The sequence below is a fragment of the Erpetoichthys calabaricus genome, chromosome 11 (genome assembly GCF_900747795.2).
Source record: "Erpetoichthys calabaricus chromosome 11, fErpCal1.3, whole genome shotgun sequence".
Taxonomy (NCBI): domain Eukaryota; kingdom Metazoa; phylum Chordata; class Cladistia; order Polypteriformes; family Polypteridae; genus Erpetoichthys; species Erpetoichthys calabaricus.
In genome coordinates, this window is record NC_041404.2 from 72067179 (window position 1) to 72094389 (window position 27211).

Below are 27211 nucleotides of genomic sequence, written 5' to 3' on the forward strand. Positions count from 1 at the left end.
TCATTTTGTTATCTGACAGTGCAATATCAGAGTGATCAACAATATGCAAAACCTGTTTTGCAGTGTAATTCTTTTGGTAACAGTAACTGTCAAGATTTGATCTGGTGCTGTAAAGAAAAATAAATGCTCAGGTGTTGGACACTTGGTTCATCTTTTTGCTGCCATCTAGTGAATTAAATTAAACAATACATGGTAGGAAACCTTTGTCGAGACTCAACATTGGTTTCAGCCTTCTACCACTTGAAATTGACAGCAGCCTTGAAAATGTTAACCACAGCCTTTAAGTGAGTAACAAGACTTGTAACTTTACAGCATTCTGTGAAGGAGTGCATAGTGAAAGGAATAAAACTTTAATTTACTTTGTAAAATTACTTGCACTTTAGTGCGTGTGTTGCATTTTTAAAACCCAGATTAATCACATATAACTTTTTAATCAAATGCTTGCATGTTAGCGCAAATATTACAGAACCCCTTTTTAATTGATTACTTGAAATAATACTTGACTAACAAATTGATTAGCAGAATAGTTATTTGCAGCCTTAGTTCTTTGATATTTGAGTCCAGTCTAATGGACCCTACATAGTGGATATTGCTACTATTTAATAACTACAAAAACAGTGTTTTACTCCTGGCTTGGGCATTGAATTTATGGAGTTGCTATATTTCCTCTGTGTGTGCTTGGAATTTGCTTTGGTGATTGCTGTTTTTCCCCCAGATACCAAAGGTATTAGGTGCTTGCTAGGTTAATTGGCAAAGTTGCACATGTAGGTGTAAGGATATGGAGTGGCACTTTGTTCACAGTTGGGACTAACAGTTTCAGGTGAAAACGTTCTCTAGAGTGTCAAAGTACCAGAGGAAACGGACAGGGAGGACGAAAGGTGTATGACGGAATAGTAGCAGTGGGTCTGTACTATTGTTATTTAATGTGTGCATTGTTTTTATTATTAAGCAATTAAATATTAATTATTAAACATTTAGGAGACATATTGTTACAGTACAATGGGTTTACTTGCATGTGTCCCTCACACTACTGTCAATAATATGGTACCTACAGCAGGCATTAATACAACCACATACTTTAAATACTACATAAGGCAATATGTAAAAGAACACAGATCCAGTATGCTCAATGAACAACAAACAGTATTAAAATAAATTTTTATTCTTTACAGATGCAGTAAAATATAAGAATGGTGGCCTGAATATTTTGACTGTTCCTAATTGTTTGATAGATGGATCAAGCTAGCGGTCACATAAGACTGAGACTAATTAATTGTCTGAAACTGAGAAGGCTCTTTAAAATGGGTATTTAAAACATAATAATAAAAGGAAATTGGGATTATTTCAGTTGTTTTCCATTTGCATTGATGAAAACCTCTTGGCATAACAGTCAAGGATGTCAGGTTTAAAACTGAATTAGAAGAGGATAAGATGCAGAACAATACTTTTAAATGTACTAGAGAAGTGTTTAAAAATCTACTCTAAAATCACCTGTATATCAAAAAAATAGAGCAGTGGAGATGGGTAGAAAAAAACTCTCCTAAACTACATTGTGAAGAGGTATAAGTTTTACTAATTAAAACAAACTAGCCACTAAAAATTAAAAGGCTAACTGTGGAAGTGCAAACAGACCTGCAAAATACAGTAACATTGGATGGTGAGTATGGACTAACACAGTGCACAGAAAAACAAACAACCATTGTTTGCCAGTCAGCTTTTGTAATCAAGTAACATCTTTTTCAAATAATTTTGAATTACATTCAAATAATGACATTCAATCTAACAGCTCTAGTATGCATCTTCTTTTATTAGCAGGTGGCTATAGACCTTTCTAGCCACAATTTCAAAGGGTTTGCTAACAACGATAAAGACATGGTCTGTTGTGCTGTTCTGGATTTGTTTATTTACTTACTCAGTTTAAAACTTAGGAAGCTCGTGTCCATTTCTGTTGCTAAAAGGTATGTTTTTCAGTTTATTATGATGGTTTGACAGTGCAGATGAAAGAGGTGCAGACAGACATCATGTGGTGGCTATATCTCCTGTAGATAAGACAGATTTGAAAACTGTAGACTTATTAAGAATTGTGCATTTTAAAATTCTCTCCAGTTTAATAAAGCAGGAAATCCCAATAGTCTTTGAAGACAAAATAAAAATCAGTGGTGAAGCTACAGGTCATAAAATTAAGTTGGATTATTTTAGATCTACTTGTGGTAGATGTTATTATTGTCAAATGAATAATCTTGAAAAAAACAAAGTGCAAAATTGTATAAAATTGTAATTAAAGCGACCCATATGATTTTATTGCATTGTTTGTGCCTAGTTTGGACATTTCTTAGTTTTGATGTACTTTTGCTCCTTGTATGGTGATTTGTGATACTGTATGGCAATGCTTAATGATTTAATATATTAACAAGAAGCATACTGAAGAAAGAAAGAGCCTTTTCCAAGCCACAAGTTAATAATTGCTTGTTACTACCTGGTGAAACATCACAGGCTCAGACATAAGCCCCAGAAATGTCAGAAGTGAAAGTACTAGCCCACCATTGCTTCTAGACACAGTAGAGAAGTAAACATGCAAAGTTGGTAACATTTGTAACTATTAAAATATTTGCCAAAACTGTATTATTTTACATGCTTTTATATTAGTTTGAATACAGCATAGTAAGAAATGCTGTTTTTTCTATTTTTTATTTTATTTGAATAAAGTATCATTTCGTATCATCATGTCTAACTTATAGAGCGAAGAAGGTAACATTATATACAGTGAAGTTGAACGTAACAAACCAAAATTCAACCCCCACCCAAGAGAAACAGAAGAGAGCCAACAGTGTGTGCAAATCCTTAAAAATCTAAAAATGGGAGAATGTCCTTTTCCCTTATTTCAAAATAGTTTCTATCTAGTATTTAGATATTGCCCTATTTTTAAAAAGTTTTTAACAGATCCTTTATACATGTATAGAACATCAGTTACCTATTGACTTATAATACCGGTAGGTGGGCTGGGATTCTTCCAGTTGAGCACAAGTCTGTGTGCTAGTAGTGTGGTATACGCCATTAAAATCAATTTATCCTTCTCCACTTTAAGGCCATCTGTGAGTACACAATTGTATCACCAAGGTTGTCTGATAGGCGTTCAAAGATTGTATATATTAACAAATTGTTAATTTAGAAATTAGACTCATTTATAACCATTTATTTGGAATTTGAAACATCTACGCATACAAAGGGTGACTCTACAAAGGCCTAAAGCAGAAGGTGGCATGGCACTACCTAACTTTCAATTTTATTACTGAACAGCAAATATACAAGCTATTAAGACCTGGACGTTGGCACAAATTGATGAATATAATGTACATGAGCCTCATCTGTGATATAAATAAAATCCTGATGTACTTCTTTGTGTGCCCTGCTTTGTGCTCTAGTAAATACAAATTATCGTCAACATACCAATACTTCATTTTGTCCATCAGTCACTCAGAATATGGAACCAATGCAAGAAGCACTTTAAGACAGAGAAACTTTAACCTGTTGCACCTCATCTTTTTCTTTCCTCTCAAACCTATACAGTATTTAATGCTTGCAAAACGTCTGGGATTAAAACACTTACAGAATTGTATATACTGGTGGATAATGACTTTGCATCTTATGAACAATTAGGTTTCAAATTTAACTTCCCATTAACACAATTTTTCCACTATTTCCAAATTAGAAACTTCGCTAAACAAAACCTGCCTAATTTTCCACACCTCCCACTTATTTCTATTCCAGAAGAAATACTGATCAGTCTTGACTCAGAAAGCATCTCAATAATTTATAAAAACATATTAAAGTCTCTACCTTTCAAAGATTGTAGAGAACAGTTGGGATAGGATCTTTTACTTAATATCTCAGAATAAGAGTAGAAGGCAGCCACACATAGAATAATCTCTAGCTCCATACGCGTAAAGCATTCAATTATTGAACTTAAATCTATCAACCATATTTATGTTGTTTAAAACTGTCCAAAATGTACCCAGGGCAAGATTCAACCTGTGAATGTTGCAGTCTTTCTCCAGCCTCACTGGGCCACGTATTTTGGAAGTGCACTAAATGAACATAATTTAGACAAATATCTTTGAAGAGAAGTTGTTGTTTTAGGCAAAATGTACACACGTCTGCACAGTAGAAAAGGGCATGCAAAACGCTTTCAGTTACATGAGCAATGGGGTTCAATTACTTATGGGACAATAATTTGTTACTGATTATATCACATTTCATTTAAGCCTAAATATTATCTCAGGTTGTTTTTGACAGAATGATGGAGAAAATGTTACAGGATTCGGTCTTTTAAACTCTATGCTCATGTCATAGGCTATAGGGTTAGTTTTCTTTGTATTTTTCTTTTTAATTATTGAAGGACACTTCTCCCCCGTCACCCTTTTCTTTTTACTTTAGAAATGGTGTAATTGGTTTCTTTAGTTACTGAGCTTGATTTATTTACTTTCTTTTTCGCTTGAGGTGTTATAGGAATCACAAAAATTTCCATATGGGATCCATTTGACAGAATCATTAATCACCTATTAACGAAGAGAAACAAAATAATGTGTTCACATGTTTAGAGAAATGAAAAAGTCAGGGACAGGCACTGAAGCTTCCCTTTTGCTAAACACCCACCATTCATTTGCTGAATATCTAGCTGTTCCTGCAGTTTCTATAGTATTCTTCAGAACCTGAAACTGATGGATCCAAAAATCCCTAAATCTGGTTACAACAATGCCCTTTCCTGGGATAATCCTCAAATTCTACTACAATATCACTTATTTAAAAAAAAATAAAATAAAAAAATCCTGTTGAACTTATTTTCAGGTATGGGCAGCTACAAAGGTAACAGTTATGAGGTAATGGGCTATTTAGTTAGAAAAAATAAGGCACAGGTAATGAGAGAAACCTTAATAGACAAAATTAAAAAAAAAAAAAAAAAAAGTCTCTGTGACTTCAGCCCAAGCTGCCAATTTGTCTTGTATATCTCTTGGGTTACGCTCTAGATTATGCTTGTACTTTTTCAATTTCATTAATAATAATAATTATAATTTGCATAATTGTACTAGGCTATCTCTGATTGTTATGGATTTACAGTTGTGGCAGTTAAATGCTGAGACAATTTTCACAGATTCTATTTTTATTCGTAGCTTAGTTAATGATAACATTACTGGCTCATTATTATGTTCATTTCTGAATAAAAATCTGGTCATTCAGTTATTCTGAGAAACTTTTTAAAAAGTTTTTACATCACAGTTTTTGATTTTGATGAAACTTGGCATACACATTGCCTTCCATAGCTTGGAAATATTAAAAAAATATTCCTTGAGATAATAAGGAGTTTTCTTCACCATGGGCAGTGTAAAAATGATGATTTAGAGTGTTTTTTTGAGCTGTAACTTTTTTTTTTCCTGTCCAAACTACATGGTTCAGTTAAAACGCATTGGATTGGCTCATATATGTTAAGAGGGTTTTTTATTTTATAATAAATAAAACCTTTTCTGGAGGTAAATGTAATTAGTATGCCAAGTTTCATCAAAATCAAAAATGGTGATGCAAAGGCCATTTGTTGAATTAAAATGGAATGACTCAATTAGAAGTTAAATTATCAAAACTAGACTTTTACAGTATATAGTGGGGCAAAAAAGTATTTAGTCAGCCACCAATTGTGCAAGTTCTCCCACTTAAAAAGATGAGAGAGGCCTGTAATTTTCATCATAGGTATACCTCAACTATGAGAGACAAAATGAGAAAAAAAATCCAGAAAATCACAGTGTCTGATTTTTGAAGAATTTATTTGCAAATTAAGGTGGAAAAAAAGTATTTGGTCAATAACAAAAGTTCATCTCAATACTTTGTTATATACCCTTTGTTGGCAATGACAGAGGTCAAACGTTTTCTGTAAGTCTTCACAAGGTTTTCACACACTATTGCTGGTATTTTGGCCCATTCCTCCATGTAGATCTCCTTTAGAACAGTGATGTTTTGGGGCTGTCGCTGGGCAACACGGACTTTCAACTCCCTACAAAGATTTTCTATGGGGTTGAGATCTGGAGACTGGCTAGGCCACTCCAGGACCTTGAAATGCTTCTTACGAAGCCACTCCTTCGTTACCCGGGAGGTGTGTTTGGGATCATTGTCATGCTGAAAGACCCAGCCACATTTCATCTTCAATGTCCTTGCTGATGGAAGGAGGTTTTCACTCAAAATCTGACGATACATGGCCCCATTCATTCTTTCCTTTACACGGATCAGTCGTCCTGGTCCCTTTGCAGAAAAACAGCCCCAAAGCATGATGTCTCCACCCCCATGCTTTACAGTAGGTATGGTGTTCTTTGGATGCAACTCAGCATTCTTTCTCCTCCAAACACGATGAGTAGAGCTTTTTCATCTGACCATATGACATTCTCCCAATCCTCTTCTGGATCATCCAAATGCTCTCTAGCAAACTTCAGACGGGCCTGCACATGTACTGGCTTAAGCAGGGGGACATGTCTGGCACTGCAGGATTTGAGTCCCTGGCGGCGTAGTGTGTTACTGATGGTAGCCTTTGTTACTTTGGTCCCAGCTCTCTGCAGGTCATTCACTAGGTCCCCCCGTGTGGTTCTGGGATTTTTGCTCACCGTTCTTGTGATCATTTTGACCCCACGGGGTGAGATCTTGCGTGGAGCCCCAGATCGAGGGAGATTATCAGTGGTCTTGTATGTCTTCCATTTTCTAATAATTGCTCCCACAGTTGATTTCTTCACACCAAGCTGCTTACCTATTGCAAATTCAGTCTTCCCAGCCTGGTGCAGGTCTACAATTTTGTTTCTGGTGTCCTTTGACAGCTCTTTGGTCTTGGCCATAGTGGAGTTTGGAGTGTGACTGTTTGAGGTTGTGGACAGGTGTCTTTTATATTGATAACGAGTTCAAACAGGTGCCATTAATACAGGTAACGAGTGGAGGACAGAGGAGCCTCTTACAGAAGAAGTTACAGGTCTGTGAGAGCCAGAAATCTTGCTTGTTTGTAGGTGACCAAATACTTATTTTCCACCATAATTTGCAAATAAATTCTTTAAAACCAGACAATGTGATTTTCTGGATCTTTTTTTCTCATTTTGTCTCTCATAGTTGAGGTATACCTATGATGAAAATTACAGGCCTCTCTCATCTTTTTAAGTGGGAGAACTTGCACAATTGGTGGCTGACTAAATACTTTTTTGCCCCACTGTATTTCCGTGAATCTTTCATGAGTCCGCTAATGATTCTGCTTCTGCCAATGATGCTGCGCAAGGCAGGCTAGTGTAATGATCTTTATATATAACTAGGGTGATCCGCCCCTGCTCGCTTCGCTTGCCCACCCCCAGGTTTGGTTTACCGGATATACAATGGGAATTGTTACATATGCATTATTTTCACTTTTACTTTAAAACTTTTGTAAAAACAATACTTGTCCTTTATTTCCAACCCTGGGCGTGGCTAAATCTCTTTCTCGCAGGACATATAAGGCTACTCGCGTTGTGAAAGGGGGGGGTGGCTGAATGCATGCTAAAGAGATGCAGTCGGATCATGTTGTCTTGCTGCTGCTGCTGGCAAGCTGCCTGTTACGTTTGTTGCGCTGCGCATCGATCATTTAAAAGCGTGTACAGCAGCTGTCCTTTTGCCACTTCGTGTCTCTGCCGCGCGCGTTGTGAAGGGGGGGGGCGGGGGGCTTAACGCACGCCAAGGAGTTGCGGTTGGTTCATCTGCTGGTTTCCTGCTGCTGCTGGCAAGCTGCGTGTTCTGCTTGTCGTTGTTTTAAGAGCTGGGAGCACATGATGTCTGACTACCAAAAGCATTCCAACAACTGCTTGGTTAGATGTCCGTGAACTTGTTTTAAATGTTGTCTCACTGCCTTGTCTCGCGTGACATTACAGTGTCTCTTGCGGGACGTCAAATTGCAATCCTTTGACACCAAGTCTCATGTTTAAGGTCCCTGCGAGACGCTTCGTGGCCAATCTCTTTCATCTCGCCGGTCTTTTAAGTGTCTTCCGAGAAGATCATGTCTCGTCTTCTTTCTACCAAGATTTTTTTTTTATAATAGAGAGATATGCTACCGTAGCTATTCATTTGTCTGTCCTGGATTTTAAATCACCTGCAGCTCGCAAAATCGCTTGATTTATTGACCTGAAATTTGGTACACATATACTATGTGACATCTACTATCCGCTTTTGGGGTGATGATTGACCTCCAAAGTTATTCCTTTTTTTATTTTCATTTTATTGTACAATCAGTTTTCGGCAACGGCGGTGCGGTGCATGCGTAAGGGCGCCATTCTCATCTCTACCACTTTCTCCACCATGTTCGCTGTCACTTCCCCTACCTCTTTATATCTTAAATCACTCTCGAGGCAGATTGAAAACTTGAGTGCCAGCTTAAGTGAAAAATTAAGGAAAACGTACTAAGTGATTACAACGCAAACACTGACTTACAATCTGATTTAACGTGAAAAGATGCCGACGAAAGAAGAGAATTAGTGGGTTGCTACGGTGGAGAAAAGAAGAGCTGCTCAGGAAGCAGCAAGCACATCAACCTCTGAGCAAACGAATGCTAAACGTACAGAGAAAGAGTATGAAGACTATGAATGCTGAAGTTAAGTGTATTCACTGCACGTTATCATGCAGTGTGCTGTTACTGGTATGAAATATAATGCAGTAGCAGCATCATAGTCACAGGATCTTAGGCTCACCATTACTCCTGTGTTTTCTTTTTAGGTGCTCCTGTACTGAGTGAGCTAATTTTTACAGATCTTGCAAGACAAGAATTTCTTACCAGGTGTAAAGCTGAAATGTCTGTCTATTCAATGTCTTGAAGTATGCTTAACATTGCTGTTAGTCAATGAAGTGATGTGCATAATAGGTAACCAGCCACCTAAGTGATAACAAAATTTGACACTTTTCAGTGACAAATATTATTGACAATATTAATTAGTTGTTGCAGCTCTAGTTAGAGCAACATCAAAAATGTTATGAAAGCGCTGATAGGACATACAGCATATATTTAAATGGGATGGCAACAATTTGAATCCATACCTAATTTACAAGAATGTTGATGGATGATCTAATTGCTGAGTTTCAAGCCAGTCCCATTTTAGCTATAGTTCTAGATATGCCCATAGACATAAGTGATCAGGTATATATTATTACATATGTGAGACAGGTAGAAGATACAAAAGACCATTATTCAAAGTTTTTGAAATAATGGATGTGCAGGCTGAGACCATTTTTGGTTAGTCCTATTAATCCGGTAATGTTTGAATACAAATGGCAAAACAGCAATGTTAGATACCCCACCAAAGTGACTTTTAACATTTCAAATCTGGTTTGTCTATAACTTAAAAAGTGATTATTCAGAATCCTTTAGATTATATGTCTCATTGTGAATTAGTTTGTGTAGCAATGATATAATGATGTTTGTTTCATAAATACTGTCATGATCCATTCCTTTTCAAATAATGAAAACAAAATAAATTTTGTAAATGTCCATTTAAAGAAAAGTAATCTCTGATGATCAGTTCAGTTTGAAATCTTCAACTATCAAAAATTAAATTTATGCCCTGCTGCAGGGATGCACAGAAAGGTGTAATTACAGTGACTTAAGCTCTTACCCCTTTGTTCTCATTGGTGCAAGTGTACTTGTTTTGGTCTGTACCTGATACCAAGTGAACCCAGTAGCGACTCTTGTGGTATTAATGTTGTCTGACAAAGAACTGATCTAACTACATTAAATATTGTGCATTAGGGGTACAATATTTGCATGCTGTAGTAGTCATGGTGCACTGTTGCTGCCGGTACTTAATCAGACTCAACATAAACATGCAGACATACAAATACAGTAATCCCTCGCTATATCACGCTTCGACTTTCGCGGCTTCACTCTATCGCGGATTTTATATGTAAGCATATTTAAATATATATCACGGATTTTTCGCTGGTTCGTGGGTTTCAGTGGACAATGGGTCTTTTAATTTCTGGTACATGCTTCCTCAGTTGGTTTGCCCAGTTGATTTCATACAAGGGACGCTATTGGCAGATGGCTGAGAAGCTACACAACCAGAGCGCGTATTACGTATTAAATAAAACTCAAATATATTGTGAGCACGGGGGCTGTTCGCACCCCTAGAGGATACGGCCACTACTCAAAAAATGCTGAAAGACTATCTTCACATTACTCCCTTCCTTGCTGGGCTTACTTGTGGCTGCTTTGTCAAGTGATATGCTTCCCGCACTGTGCTTTGCATACTTAAAAGATCAAACAGCACGTATTGATTTTTGATTGTTTGCTTCTCTCTCTTGCTCTGACATTCTCTGCTACTGATGGAGGGGGTGTGAATAGGGGGGCTGTTCGCACCCCTAGACGATATGGATGCTCGTCAAAAAATGCTGAAAGATGACTTTCACATTGCTCCCTTCCTTGCAGCTGCTTTGTCAAGCGACATGAGTGCTTCGCATACTTAAAAGCTCAAATGGCACGTATTGATTTTTGATTGTTTGCTTTTCTGTCTCTCTGCTCCTGACGGAGGGGGTGTGAGCAGAGGGGCTGTTCGCACACTGGCCTAGAGGATATGGACGCTTCTCTAAAAAATGCTGAAAGACTACCTTCACGTTGCTCTCTTCCTTGCAGCTGCTTTGTCCGATTTTGATTGTTTGCTTTTCTCTCTCTCTCTCTCTCTCTCTCTCTCTCTCTCTCTCTCTCTCTCTCTCTCTCTGACATTCTCTGCTCCTGACGCGCACTCCTTTGAAGAGGAAGATATGTTTGCATTCTTTTAATTGTGAGACGGAACTGTCATCTCTGTCTTGTCATGGAGCACGTTTAAACTTTTGAAAAAGAGACAAATGTTTGTTTGCAGTGTTTGAATAACGTTCCTGTCTCTCTACAACCTCCTGTGTTTCTGTGCAAATCTGTGACCGAAGCATGACAATATAAAAATAACCATATAAACATATGGTTTCTACTTCGCGGATTTTCACCTTTCGCGGGGGGTTCTGGAATGCAACCCCCGCGATCGAGGAGGGATTACTGTATAGCATAAAATATCTGGCACAAATACCAGTCAATTGGAATAACCCTAGCACCTGATTCTGCTCAGACCTTCTCTGTCTCTGTAGCGATTAGATAATGGTAAGCCAGAAACAAAAAGATGGTGAAAAATAAACGGCAATACCCTGTGTAACCTTCCTAATCTTACACTGCTAAAGTGATGTGTGCAGGTGGGGGTCGTCTCAGTGCAGTTGCTCTTTAGGCACAATGCGGACACAGGATCAGAGGTGGGTAGAGTAGCCAAAAATTGTACTCAAGTAAGAATAGCGTTACTTCAAAATAATATTACTCAAGTAGAAGTAAAAAGTAGTCATCCAAAAAATTACTCAAGTAAGAGTAAAAAAGTATTTGGTGAAAAGACTACTCAAGTACTGAGTAACTGTTTGAACATAATAAATGATTTATTTTTTAGAAATGTTGTAATAAAAAAATGTTAAATAATTTGCAAATTCTGCTATTTCCAAATAATAAAATAAAAAATGTGTGAAAATAAATAACATCTTTACAAAATAAAGATGCACAAATAACACAAAGTTCCAAATCTCAGGTTTTCACAGCAAAGCTTTTGAAGCCAATACCTACAGTAGGTAACATGTATGTTTGAACAGTGCAAACTACTTACAGTGACAAGATATGCTGTACACTGACCATATAATACTGTATATTCACTTTGTCCAAAAAAAAAAAAAGTCCAGTTTCAAATCCATAAAGCCATGTCACTTTCCGTAGACGGAATTGCACGACCACAAGGAGTTAATGAGGTAGTTGGAGTGAGTCACACGTGCGGGTGCGATCGTTCTCAATTGCGTCATTGGCTTTCTGTGGCGTGTGATTAAGGCCCACGGAGACGGGAGTGTATATATACGGGTCGGCACAAAAAAAAGAAGGGGGAATCAAAGAAAAGAAGAGTCTGTAGGGGACTGGCATCGTCACACACTTGCCCTCCAAATGGCACAGCTGATAGAAAATAACATTAGAACAAGGCAGCTTGTGCATGTACAAGAAGTCTCACTTTACCATGACTGTCTGTGTCTGTGCGTGTTTGGTTAAAACATGTTTATTCTTCACTCAGTGAAGTGATGGTTAAGCATCAGCAGGAGTTGGTTCTCAAGGTTCTTGCAGTGAAGCTCTGACTGTTTAGCAGTGAACAGGAGCCCCACATGACTAAAAGTCTCTCACAGGCTGCAGATGCAGGACGTTTGTGTGTGGTCATGTGACTGCACGGCTACGTCTGATTGGTGAAACAGAGTCATGTGATTATTGTTGCTATGTCTGATTGGTGAAATGGAGTCATGTGATTATTATTGCTATGTCTGATTGGTGAAATAGTCATGCAGTAGATATGCTTATATTTTTGCCAGAGAGAAGTCGCCAGTGTATCTCATATGTAAATGGAACAAAGTAACGAGTCGAGTTTTGCCCAATGTAGCGGAGTGAGAGTAGCGTTTCTTCTTCACAAATGTACTCAGGTAAAAGTGCAGTAAAACTACTCTTAGAAGCACAATTTTTTAAAAAAGTTACTCAAGTAAATGTAACGGAGTAAATGTAACTCATTACTACCCACCTCTGCACAAGATGCACATTAACATTTATTACGTTGTTAAATAAGCATTACAAAATTAGCATTATTAACACATTTTTACAGGTGTAATGATAATAGACACGTGAGTTGAGATTAACTAAATACATGTAGAAATTATTTTCATATAGTTGACTAGTGGAGAATAATATGTAGCATCATACAATTCAATAACTCATGATGATTTTTTCCCAGGAATAAAACGTTTTTTGTCCAAATAAAGTCCAACACACGCTAATGGTGTTGCCTAAAAATGTGCTGTGTGAGATGCCACAGAACTAACAAGATTGAAGCAAAGTAACAAATCTTCTTTTGATCTAGCACAAAACAAGCATAATAAGTATGAAAACACCTTTGAAGTTGTAGACAGCAACTTTTTTGTTTAACAGTAAATCCCAACCATAACACAGGACATACTAAACCTCAATGGTACCACTGGAAACTACACGATTAATAAAAAAATCGGAAACTCCATGATTAATAAAAAAATCACCAGCAACTAATAATCAGAACTAATTAAAAAAAAGGAAGAAAAATGATAAACAGTCATTAATGCCTGTTATCTTAGTGAAATCTGTTTAAAAGGTGCATTTTATTTGTTTTCTGTACCTAGTATTTTACTTCCCAGATTACTTTTTTGTGCAGTATGGAAGGCAAGGCAAAGATGTTAATTTGTTATATTTGTAAATTATATAAACAAAAAATCAAGAATATGCCTAGAAGGCAAAGTGTCTGCTATCCATTCATATTTTGTATATTAGGGTTCTATATATACATTATATTGCCCAGAGCAGCCTCTCAGTGATTTCTTTTCCCTTGTTGATATCATAGGTAAACTGTAATTATGTTCTCCCCCACCCCCTGTTATCTACCTTTGGAATCAAGTGACCAGAAAGACTGTTTTTGTGTTTTCTGTTCCCAACCTTCTTCATCAGGGTGGCCTGCTGATGCACCCTGTCTTACATCTGCGAGAGTCATTTTAGGCATACTTCTGGAATCCTTCTGAAAAGAGAACAGAACAAACTCCACAAGCATTCTGAGCTCTTAAACTCATTTTAGAGGATTCCCTATGCATGGGCTATGTCCTGTAATGCAATATCTACAATTTTAAAACTGTATACTGAGCAAAATAATTAAAACTTAAATCAGACAAGCCAGGGCGAACTGAATTTACAGGACTTGAGAAAGCTTGAGAAAGGAAGAAAGTGAGGAGGTACTTAAAAGATCAAACACTTTGGTCAAAGCCATTTGACAACAGGTCAAGATAGCTAGTTGAAAGTGTATAATATTACATGTCCCAAAACCCCACGTGTGCATTTTAACATAAATACGGCTTGTCCAAGGGACTAGAGTGGGCAGAACTACAGAAGGGCAATAGAGGAGAGGATGCAATGTCAGAAATCGAGAAACATTTGAACATTTCATCTGGACGTAAGGGAACTTAATCTTTGAATAACACTGATTGCTAAATCAAAAGCCACCCTGCACAACATCCACCCCTTGACATTTCTGATTTTCTGTAAGATTTACCAAGACTATTTATAGCCAGACTTTGCTATTTTATTTCCTATTAGATTTTTTCTATTTTGTATTTAGTATGTTAAATACATTACTTTTATATCGTCTATGCCCTGCCCAGGGTTTGTTCCTGCCTTGTACACTGTGTTGGCTGGGATTGGCTCCAGCAGACCCCCGTGACCCTGTGTTAGGATATAGCGGGTTGGAGGATGGATGGATACTTTTGTCTTTTATGTAGAGTGATTGAAATAATAAGAGGAGGCAAAGAGAGAGCAAAATTGCCAGTTACTTTTCTGCAGGGTTTATCAAGGCTATTGTCTGTGTGTGTGTGTTAATTTTCAAAGGTGGGAGTTGAAGAACCCAATATATGTTCCTGTCTCTCAGACTTCATGATAATACAAGCTCCTTTTACCAAGTGACTTAGTTATCTGTGCCAAACCAAATAATGTGCTGTCATAGTAAGTTGTGTGTATATTAAATAAATAAGTACACCATGTAGACATGGCTAATAAGTTTAGTTGTTGATTGATTAACCAATAGAAGGGTAAGATCTAAGCATCTTTGACTTAGATTGAAATTTTGACACAAGATACAGTGGTCTGAATATTTTTAGGCAGCTTCTCAATCCTAGGGTTTTAGCACACTCTAGTGTTTAGAGTTAACAGAGAATGGTGTGAAAAAACAAAGCATTTGCTGCTGACTGGCATTTCTTTGGCTGAAGGCACCTTAGTAATGAAGTCTGAGGAAAATGGGCAGACTTGTTCATGTCTGTTTTTGTTTTTTGTTGTTACACATTAGATCTCTTAATACTAATTGAGTAGGTATTTGAATGCCACTGTGTACCTAAATATTGCTGTTAACAACGCATATTTCTGTGTGACCACAGTTTAGGGGCTGGGTATCATTGGGAGTACTTTTATTTAAACTGTATTGACTGTGATTATATTGTGCAATCCATTTTTAAATGTTGCTCTCATTTAATATTTTTCCCAGTAAATTTCCTTGAAGAGCAAGTATGCCAAATTTCAATAAAATCATTCCACAGGAAGCAGGGTTGTTTTATGTTGTTAGACTAGAGAGTGACAGTAGGTGCTTTTTGCATTATATGTTAACTCACTTAAAAACAGAGTCCTCAGACTCTCATGGATTCCGTTTTCTGTACTAAAGGCTGTAGGTCAAGTGTTGATTGTGTTTTTTCATTTAAAATTAAACTGCATTGTTTAGCAGTTCTCCTGTAGAATATATTATTTCTGTAAATTCCCAGGCCCACTTATAGATGGATGTGGATCTGATTATAGCATAAACTAGCTATGCTACTTATCTAAGACAAGTGAACGTCAAAATAATCAGTGTAGATCTTCACGTTAATTTTTGCAGTGTGCCATGCAATGCATAGGTCTCTGTAATATGCTATTTGGTATTGGATTCATAAAAGTACTGTTAATGTTTGTGATGCGCCATCTGTTGGAGTGACGAAAACCTAGTAACCGAATGGACACACACAGAGACACAAACACTTATCCTAGTATTCAAAATGAATTGAATATGAATGCAATACAAGACTATTGTGATGTTTTAAAATATTTAATATTGTGATTGTAGATTCTGTTTAATATTACATATAATTTCTCCCTTATTAATTGCCTAATGAAAGTGAGGGCAGAGCCAAGAATCAAATGGTGGAAGTTGAAAAAGGAAGGCTGCAATGTTGAGTTCAGGGAGAAGGTACGACTGGCACTGGGTGGCAGTGAAGAGTTGCCAGATAGCTGGGCAACTACAGCTAAGTAGTAAGGGTGACAGCAAGGAGGGTGCTTGGCGTGACATCTGGACAGAGGAAGGAATAAAAGGAAACCTGGTGGTGGAATCAGGAAGTACAGGAGAATATATAGAGGAAGAGGTTGGCGAAGAAAAAGTGGGATAGTTAGAGAGATGCAGAAAATAGATAAAAGTACAAGGAGATAAGGTGTAAGGTGTAGAGAGGGGTTGCGAAGGCTAAAGAAAAGGTGTATGATGAGCTGTATGAGAGGTTGGACACTAAGGAGGGAGAAAAGGATCTGTACTGATTGGCTAGACAGAGAAACAGCTGGGAAAAATGTGCAGCAGGTTAGGGTAATAAAGGATAAAGATGGAAACATACTCACAAGTGAGAAGGGTGGGTTGAGCAAATGGAAAGAGTACTTTGAGAGGCTGATGAATGAAGAGAGAGAGAGAATGTTGGATGATATGGTGTTAGTGAATCAGGAAGTGCAGCGGATTAGCAAGGAGGAAGGAAGGACAGCTATGAAGAGGATTAAGAATGGAAAGGCCGTTGATCCAGATGGCATACCAGTGGAAGCATGGAGGTTATTTTGGAGAGATGGCAGTGGAGTTTTGAATCAGATTGTTTAATTGAATCTTGGAAAGTGAGAGGATGCCTGAAGAGTGGAGAAGTGTACTGGTACCTATTTTTAAGAATAAGGGGGATGTACAGAGCTGTAGTAACTACAGGGGGATAAAATTGATGAGCCACAACATGAAGTTATGGGGAAAAAGTAGTGGAAGCTAGGTTAAGAAGGGAGGTGATGATTAGTGAGCAGCAATGTGGTTTCATGCCAAGAAAGAGCACCACAGATGTGATGTTTGCTCAGAGGGTGTTGAAGGAGAAGTATAGAGAAGGCCAGAAGGAGTTGCATTGCGTCTTTGTGGACCTGGAGAAAACATATGACAGGGTGCCTTGAGTAGTTTTGGTATTGTGTGAGGAAGTCAGGCGTGGCAGGGATATTATTTGCAATGGTGATAGACAGGTTGACAGATGAGATTGGACAGGAGTCCCCGTGGACTGTGATGTTTGCTGATGAAATTGTGATCTGACCAAAAAATAGGAGACAGAGCTGGAGGTGGCAGAGTTAAAGATGTTAAGATTTGCATTGGGTGTGACAAGGATGGACCGGATTAGAAATGAGTACATTAGAGGGTCATCTTAAGTTGGACAGTTTGGAGACAGTCCGAGAGGCGAGACACATGCAGAAGAAAGATGCTGGGTATATTGGGAAAAGGATGCTAAGGATAGAGCTGCCAGGCAAGAGGAAGGCCTAAGAGAAGATTTATGGATGTGGTGAGAGAGGACATGCAGGTGATGGATGTAACAGAGCAAGATACAGAGGACAGGAAGATATGGAAAAAGATGATCTGCTGTGGCAACCCCTAATGTAAGTAGCCGAAAGAAGATTAATTGACTAATGTAAAATTTTAAATCGCCAATCCAGTAATCTGGCTTCATGTTCCGTAGGTGATTATTAATAGATGAAGTTCACAGAATTATTTTTTATTTATGATTTTGTGCCATTTTAGTCTTTAATTCACTGTAATTTAAATTGCTTCTTGGCAGAGCTTTCAAAAGTAGTGTGTCAAATGAGACTAAGGTACAGACAATATCCACTTTCACCTACTATGAAGTAAAACAGAATTTAACAGTGTTTCATTGTATGTGTTTTAAAACAATGTAGTGCAGTTTTTAATGGTGACATAAATATTAATAGGTTTGTTAAAATGTAGACCATTGAGATACTGTAAAATTCCAAGTGAACAGTACTGTAATTAAGCATTAATGGGATGCAGATATAAATGTATGTGATAGTAATGATCCTATAAATGTGTAAATATTGGTGTATTTTAAGGTATTCTTAGTTGCTCGTTATTAGGGTATAGTGGTCTGGTGCCGCTCTGTTTCACACTGTTGTAGGGATGGTGATTTATTTTTTTTGTGAGGATCCCAGGAACCTTGGTCTGACTCGCATCACTCACACACAGAGACACGAATTAACAGTAACTCAAATGAATAACGATGCGGAATATTGAATGAAACAAAAACACAAACAACAAATAAACAGCTAACCCTCCCTTTTCCCCAAGACAATACTAAATATGAAAACTACAGTAAATATCTAAAAATAAACACTAATGGCCGAGTCCATAAACAGTCCAAATGCAATGGTAGCGGATGAACTGGAATGGAGGAAAAGATGTTGATCCAGGAAAACAGCTTTCTGTAAGTAATGTTATCCTGATGCAGTGAGGGGTGAAGAGATCTGGGGAGTGCTCCCTCAGATGAAATATGATGACCAATCTAGCACTACTCACATGACAGACAGGCACAAGATAGTCCATACATCCTTACATGTTCGATGATCCAGGATAAAACCGACATTCCACAGGTGGTATTGCAGAAGAGACAAATGGGTGAATACAAACAAATCCTTTGCTGCTTGGCCAACTTGCTGGCCCCTCTTGTCCCCAGTAGCCCCTGCGCCTGTTGCAGACATCCCATCAGGGCAATACCCTTGGGGCAGCTGGGAAATGGAGTCTGTTAATCTGTAGCGCTGCTACAGTACGAAGGTTGATCAGAATGCAAACAGTTCCAACAATGAATTGTTTTACTGTTTATATCTGTGTTGCTGGTAATCTTAGAATCATAGATGTTGCCTGAAAGTGTTGGAATATCCTAGTCCATGTCCCAAATGATGTTTTCTTTTTTTTTTTTTTTTTTTTTTTTTTTTTTTTTTTTTTTACCCCCTGTAGGAAACAAGAAGTTGAAATACATCAGCTTAGCATTTTTGGTGTTTCAGAATGCTTTCCTCATTCTTAGTATTCGATATGTACGCACATTACCTGGAGATAAATTCTTTGCTACTTCTGCAGTTGTCATGGCTGAGATACTGAAATTACTCACCTGCTTGGTACTCATCATGATACAGAAAAGAGGTTAGTCGTTAAGCAAATTCAGTATTTAGTCAAATGAGAAATACATCTCATGAGGCATCTCTATGGATTTTCAGCTATGTAAAGTCTTTTTGACTCCCCAATTGTTAAAAATTGGCTATATTATTATCTGTCATATGAAATAACAGTAATGATATTAGTTTTTTTTTATTTTTTTTAAATATACTTATGTTTGAATGTTTATTACAGGCAATGTGAAGGAATTTTCCCTGCTGCTTTATGACTCCATTATCTGCCAGTACCTGGACACTCTTAAACTTGCTGTACCTTCTTTAATTTACACGTTTCAGAACAATCTGCAATATGTAGCTATATCTAACTTGCCAGCTGCCATATTTCAGGTGGGTAACAGCAATTAGTCATGTTTATATGATTTAACCTGTAGTGCCTCAGCATTTTTTCAATTTGTGTTTATTTTTCTATTCATTTTGAAGTAATTAGAATTGTTTGTTTTTGGTGCGAATATGTTCAAATATATGAACAATTAGGGGTAATATTGTTTTTTTATTCAAGTATTTAAATAATTAAGTGTATGCTAATTTATAATTAGACAATTTTAAAGTAATAAGAATGTATTCTCTAGCATGTACAGCTGCTTCCTTTCATTCAAGCACTGCATCATGAAATGCAGCCTTGTTAGTGTAAAGAGTAAACTGAGTTGAAATTGTCAGATTCATTAAAACACGTCTGCTGAGTATTTTCTTTTCTGCACTCGCTTCGCTCCCTCGTGAGATGTCGATGCCATCTTGCCTTTGTTTACATTTCGCAACTCACGCACACGCAAGGATTAGATGCCGAGTCAATGAGTCTAACATTCCTCCGAGCAGAGAGGGAATGCCTGTGATGCAACAGTGTGTTTTGTCGCTATTAACAGCTGATTGTCGCCCTCTATCCCTGGATGTCGACGCCCTCAACCCCTCCTGTCGACAAAAGTCGACACCCACCCTAAAAGAGTTAAGGATAACTCATTAATCAGCTGGGTAAAAAAAAATTTAAAAATAGATGGCACAAGGTTGTTGAAATGAATATTGTATATAAGAGGAGTTCATATGCAGGTCAAATTCCTGATTATATTTACTATAATACTGGTTAAGAGATCTTGTTTTCTCTGTAAATATTTTCTGGTCTATTTCATTGTAGTGTATCTGGTCCTGCATTAATTAATAACTCTATAAAATAAATTATTTTTATCAAAATTCAAACTTCACCTTATACTGCAGCCATTGCTTTGGCCAGTACAATTTTTTTTTTTACTAATTGTTATTTATGGGTAATTTAATGTTACAACACATTATAAACCAAAAAAATGCATGTTAAATATATCTTATTTTTTCTATACTTAGACGTCAAGAGCACGTGTTTTGATCTTGTTAAATGTACACCTTTTTAAATAGTGGAATATAAGTTAATGAAAATGCTTTCTCCTAAGTAAAACAGATACCTCACTGAGAAGGAAGAACACTACAGGTAGTCCCCAGGTTACGGACACCCGACATACAACATACGAACGGCGCCGCAGCTGTGATGCATGTGCCTCAGTAACTGCTGCTCCGTCATCTTTGGCCCGGGGACGCTGCAAGCAGTGGCTGGAGGGAGGCTAGAGGGGGTCGATTTCGCTGCTCGTATAGTGTCCGTCGGGCAGCTCCCGGCGGCAAGCGGTTTCACTGCCCGCCCCCCGCTGCAAGTGGTGACCCTGTCGTGGCTGAACGGAGGCCATTGAGGGTGAACAGGGAGGCGGGGGGTAGCATTGTAGTGTGCCTCGGATGGCTGCGTGTTGAATGGGGGTGGTGGTGCGGCGGGACACTGCAGGCAGCATACTGTAGTGGAGGTGACTGTGATGTGGGCTGGTGATGAACCGCCCCTCGCTGACCCCATTCATTCTCAATAGCAAGCCTGCTTGTACTGTTATGCACATAGCAGGAAGTTGTCTCTTGTCAGTACAGGGTGGTCCTGATCTAATTCTGCAGATCCAGATCATCTGGATGACTTTGATTTATACGGGGATAATTCTAGTTCGGCGCAAAGACGATTCTTCGTGTTGTCAGTTCGCACACTTCTTGATGGTCCGTGATTTTTCGGGTGATTTTCTATGTAATAAACTGAATAAGTTATAGTGTAATGAAAATTGCATAATTAGATCTGGACCACCCTATACATCAGACGTGTTGACTGGTGCATAATCTGCTGTGATAGCGTGTACAGTGCTGTGCAGAAGAGCTCATCTTAACCTTTTGTCTTCATCCTTCAAGAATGTCCCTGAAACACAAACCTGATGCAAGTGCTGGTGCTACAGTAAAGAAGAGAAAAACCATCACCATTGAAAATAAAGTAGAAATAATAAAAAGGTCCATTGAAAATAAAGTAGAAATAATAAAAAAGGTCAGAAAGAGGTGAAACTCCATCATTCATTGGCAGAGCACTTGGTTACAGTTGGTCAACAATAACATTTATTAAAGTAATGTACCTGTTCCGACTTACATACAAATTCAACTTAAGTACAAACCTACAGTCCCTATCTCGTACGTAACCCGGGGACTGCCTGTATTTGAAAATGCTATGCCATTTGAACATGAGTTGTCATTTGTTTCGATCTGGTCATCCTAAATAAACTACTTAACACTAGAATTCCTGAAGCCTACAAAAAAAACTTGTACCACAACCCAAAACTATTCATATAAAAATGATTAATACAAAATATAAAGTAAAAATACATAAAGCAAATTAACCTGCACTTTACCTTTGAAAAGAATCATGGCTGGTGTGAGTGAGTTTCTAAACTCTTGTGGGATTTTACCCAACGGGATGACACACGGAAGAGTGTCCCAAAGCAATCGCAGTCTCCCAGCGCTGTAGCAGTTCGCCGTAAAAGCGAATCCGAAAAGATCACGGACATGCTATAAGCGCCTGCCGTCAATGGGTGATACAAGGAACAATGAACATTATAAATGCGCAGGGCACAGTACTACTTGGCCACGACCCTGCCTGACTGCTGTGTCTGTGTATAGGAGAATGGCAGATCCCGCTACAATAAATAACTGTGCTGTTGCTGTTTCAGGCTGAATAAAGCTGGTGTTGCTAAAGTACTGAGACTCAGCTTCGTGTTTTGGGGTGCAAGACAGGGACTCGCACGTCACAGCACACACACACACACACACAGTCACAATGCTGTAGTAAACAGTATACACTCGTATGGATGTTGACTATATGAGTGAGGCACGCCGACTCAGACAGAGAATATGAGATGATTGCCCACAATCCCGCAGCGAGAGAGAGAACCATCAGCTCAGTTGTGATCACATGACAAAGCGTATACATACTACTCGTATTGCAAGACCTCGCTCGTTTATCAAGTCAAAATTTATAAAAAATTTTTGCTCGTCTTGCAAAACACTCGTGAACCAAGTTACTCGCAAACCGAGGTTCCACTGTATATATGTGTGTGTGTGTGTGTGTGTGTATGTATATGTATATAATATATATATATATATATATATATATATATATATATATATATATATATATATATATATGTATATATATATATATATATATATATATATATATATATATATATATATATGTATAATACAGTATATAATACAGTATATATGTGAGAGATTAATCAAATTTGTGTGAATTCAACAGTGCATCCTGGCTTGTTTGCTATGTTATGTTTTCGACAGTTTCTTGAATAGCAAATGAAGATGGAGAGATTGGCTGTAGCATTCTGTGAAAAACAATTGAACTAAGCAGGGAAGAAAATTGATGCTATGATGGGAAAAATGTCATTTACAGTGGCTTGTTTCTTTAGTCCTGCAAAGTTTTTATTGTTTCAATCAATGCATGAAATACTGAATGTTAGTGTTATCCTGATATACATTGTCCACCTGACAGTTGAAGATAGTACAAGGAATTTCTCATGGGAAGGAAGTGCCGATTTAGGATTTTCCAATGTACTCATCTTTTAATGTGAATGTATTCTCTCACTGGTGTTCCAAACTTTGGGTGCCCTTAGAAAAAAATGAAACTTCTTGTGAGTCACACCACTGCAGCACCTCATCAATGAAAGCATCATTTGTGCCAAAATGTCAACCACATAGGAATTTCTTCATCTCTTAGGAGAGAGAAAAAGAGGAAAATCGGTAGGTGCTAAATCTGGCTAATAAGGAGGCTGGGTCAACAGCTCAAAGTTGCATTCTTGCAATGTTCCTATTGTCATGTGTACTTTGTGTGGTAGAGCATTACAGTAATCCCTCCTCCATCGCGGGGGTTGCGTTCCAGAGCCACCCGCGAAATAAGAAAATCCGCGAAGTAGAAACCATATGTTTGTATGGTTATTTTTATATTGTCATGCTTGGGTCACAGATTTGCGCACAAACACAGGAGGTTGTAGAGAGACAGGAACGTTATTCAAACACTGCAAACAAACATTTGTCTCTTTTTCAAAAGTTTAAACTGTGCTCCATGACAAGACAGAGATGACAGTTCCGTCTCACAATTAAAAGAATGCAAATATATCTTCCTCTTCAAAGGAGTCAGGAGCAGAGACTGTCATAAAGGCAGAGGAAAATCAATAGGGCTGTGTGGCTTTTAAGTATGCGAAGCACCGCGGCACAAAGCTGTTGAAGGCGGCAGCTCACACCCCCTCCGTCAAGAGCACAGAAAGAGAGAGAGAGAGAGAGACAGAGAAAAACAAGCAAGCAAAAATCAATACGTGCCCTTCGAGCTTTTAAGTATGCGAAGCACGGTGCAGCATGTCGTTTCAGGAAGCAGCTGCACAAAAGATAGCAACGTGAAGATAATCTTTCAGCATTTTTAGACTAGCGTCTGTATCGTCTAGGTGTGCGAACAGCCCCCCTGCTCAATCCCCCTATGTCAGGATCAGAGAAAGTCAGCGCAAGAGAAAGAGAAATGTAAGCTGGGTAGCTTCTCAGCCATCTGCCAATAGCGTCCCTTGTATGAAATCAACTGGGCAAACCAACTGAGGAAGCATGTACCAGAAATTAAAAGACCCATTGTCCGCAGAAACCCGCGAAGCAGCGAAAAATCCGCGATATATATTTAAATATGCTTACATATAAAATCCGCGATGGAGTGAAGCCGCGAAAGGCGAAGCGCAATATAGCGAGGGATTACTTTATTGTGATGAAAGAGGACTAAGACAGTTTTTAGTACTTTTTTCTTAGCAAATGTTGGCATGAGAATCATTTGCGGGGTTTAACACTAGAATTGCCAGAGTCTACGAAAAAACTCATAGATCCGGCCCACCTTAAAACCGTTCTCACCTCTCTTTTGTCTTCTAAATGTGCCGATTAAGAGGAGCAGCGAGCAGCCGGCTATTCCATCCCCCACCGTCGCAGAACGTTCACTAAGTTTTCCCAGCTCATGGCTTGTTTGATTATCTGGGAGTGACTGAACTGCTGGAGTTTTAGAATAGAAATAATAGATCGCTATTTGGAATACTTGCATTTCATGCGTGTTCTGTTTCTACAGTAATCTGTGTAAACACATTGCTAAAACAGAAACTTTTTCATATTTTAGTAATAAATGTTACAAAATGTAGAATGTGTAAAGCCCGAGTTCCTAAGATCAAATAAACACTTCCACAAAAGCTTCACACACCATATAACAGTTTCCGTGGCGTAGTGCGCTAAGATTTGCTTCTCAGACCGAGTAGCTTTTCTTTGCCTCACAAACATGAGTTCAATTCCCCGCTGGGGATAAAGTGTTACTTCTTTTTTTTGTTTTTAACCTCAAATGGACATAAAATTTGTAAATTGGTATGCACTGTCAGTTAATGAGATCGTTATATTTTCATGTGGGATGCTCCTTTTAAAATATTTTTTTAACAATTGAGACTGCAATTAACATGAACAACTGTCCTTATAACTTATTTTTTTCAAGATCCATAACACACAGACAGACAGAGCACTGCGTAATACAGAGACAGACAGGCAGAGATATACAAACAGGGAAGGCACATGTACTGAAAGAAAAAGCACTGAATAAGCTCACCCGCTCTAACATCACCCCTCCCCCCGATCTGGCTCTCTAAGTAACAGCGCAAGTACAGACGCAAACCAAGTGTGATCAGGAGTACTGGTTCGATCCCCACTCACTCCTATATTTGCCGTTTTCAGTAGTAAGCTGCTCTTTTTGTTAATATTATACAGTACACACATGCACTTGATTTGTGTCTGTACTTGCGCTGTTACTTAGAGAGTCAGATCGGGGGAGGGGTGATGTTAGAGCGGGTGAGCTTATTCAGTGCTTTTTCTTTCAGTACATGTGCCTTCCCTGTTTGTTTGTATATCTCTGCCTGTCTGTCTCTGTATTACGCAGTGCTCTGTCTGTCTGTGTGTTATGGATCTTGAAAAAAATAAGTTATAAGTACGGTTTGCTGACTTGGAGCACCACTGCCTTACTGTGCCACAGAGACGCGAGTTCGATTCCCAGCTTTGAAGAAAGTGTTTTTTTTTTTCCTCAAACGGACATTGAATTTATAAATTGGTATGCACTGTAAATCGTTAACTTTAAAATGTCAATCGCGGTTATTTCTGTTGATTAATTCATGCTTTTTTACTTGGAGTCAGAACAGGAGCTTTTTCAGCTTATTCAGCTTCTGATCTGACTCAAACAGCGCCAGTATAACTTCACACCCAACCTGACGCTGTTCGTTTTCAAATAATATTGCATTACTTCGACGATGTTTTCTGATTGGTACTATTCGCGTCATAAAATGATTTCTTCAAAACGTCACATCTATTTGTCTCTTTCTTTTTTTAAAATGTGCGTTATAGCACTCAGCAACTGGCCACCTGCATGTTCTTGCGCACACTAAACAAGACAGCGCTATATGCAATCATCAGATTCAAATGTTAAGTTATATAGCACAGAATGGAAATCAGCAGTTCTTAGCATTCCACCATGCAAGCTGTCATATCAACTGCCTACTGTAACTTGCTTTCTTTTTTCTTCGGTTATAGTCTTGAATAAAAGTGCACTTGTTTTGTTATACTTTTACATCAACATATGTTCCTGTGTTTGAGCTACATGGGCATGCTCAAAAAATGCACGTATAATGCCACGAAAAGTGCATGCAGACACTTCAGTTCGCAAGCATTGGTACGACAATGCAGTCACAAGTACACTGCAGGGCTTTAGCGCGTCTTTATGTGAAAACAGCATCAGATGGGGAGTGTCTGATGATTGCATATAGCGCTGAAGTTACTGCTCTTTACTATGCTTTCCTCTGCATGTCCTGGAGTACAAAAGAAACAGCATACAGCAACATGTGGGGACTGGCAATACTGGGGGAAAAAAACACGCGGTCGTATGTATTGTGATACACTGCAGAACTATAGCGCGTCTTTATGTAAAAACAGCAGTGTCAGGTGGGGGGCGGTAGGGATGGATCCTGAACGCGACTGAGACAATGAAAAGTGAATTTAAAAAAAATAAAGCTAACCTTTACAAATATCATAAATTACACCAGCTGTTACAGACTGAAATCAAATGTATCTTTTTATTCTAAAATAGTGAAAATAAGAACACTTCTCAAATGGGAGTTGTGCAGGATCGAACTCATGACCTTCTGATTCCCAGTCAGCAACTGATACTGTTACGCCACGGAAGCAGCGATAGTTAATTCATATCAATGTCTCACACTAAGGCGGGTTTTTTTGGCGGTGGCTTTTTTTTGTACCTTTTGTGAAAGTGTTTCTTTGATATTTGGACTTCAGGCTTCATACATTATATAGTTTATGCCTACATTTTGTCAATTGCTACTAGAATATATAACACGTTTCTGTTTTAACAATGTGTTTACACAGATTACTGTAGAAATGCAACACATATGAAATGCGTGTGTTTCAAATAACAATCTTATTATTTCTACTCTAAAACTCCACTTCACTCCCAGGTAATCAATCAAGGCAAGAGCTGGGAAAAGCCTGTTTACGTTCTAAGTCGTTGGGGGGGATGGAATAGCCAGCTGCTGGCAGCTTGTCTTTATCAGTACATTTAGATGACAAAAGACGCTGGCGGAGAGGTGAGAAAGGTTTTAAGAAGCGATTTAAGGTGGGCGGGATATACGAGTTTTTTCGTAGGCTCTGGTAATTCTAGTGTTAAAAATAGCGGGAATTACAAACAAGGTCTGATCTAATTAAAAAAGACATTTCACACACCTCTGTTACTCCTTCATAGATAGGCTCACTTTCCATCAGGCACCCCTCGTATAGCTCTTTGAAATCACCAAGCAGATTCGGAATCATTTG

The 27211-nt window shown here is 38.2% G+C and overlaps 1 protein-coding gene across 1 annotated transcript in view; it reads left to right on the forward strand.

The window, feature by feature from the left end:
* slc35a2 (solute carrier family 35 member 2) overlaps positions 1 to 27211 on the forward strand; it is a 55835-nt gene that overhangs the window by 5108 nt on the left and 23516 nt on the right. Inside the window, exons 2-3 of the mRNA XM_028813339.2 lie at positions 18735 to 18917; positions 19125 to 19276. Of these exons, the coding sequence (XP_028669172.1) occupies positions 18735 to 18917; positions 19125 to 19276 (335 nt within the window). The remainder of the gene's footprint in view (positions 1 to 18734; positions 18918 to 19124; positions 19277 to 27211) is intronic.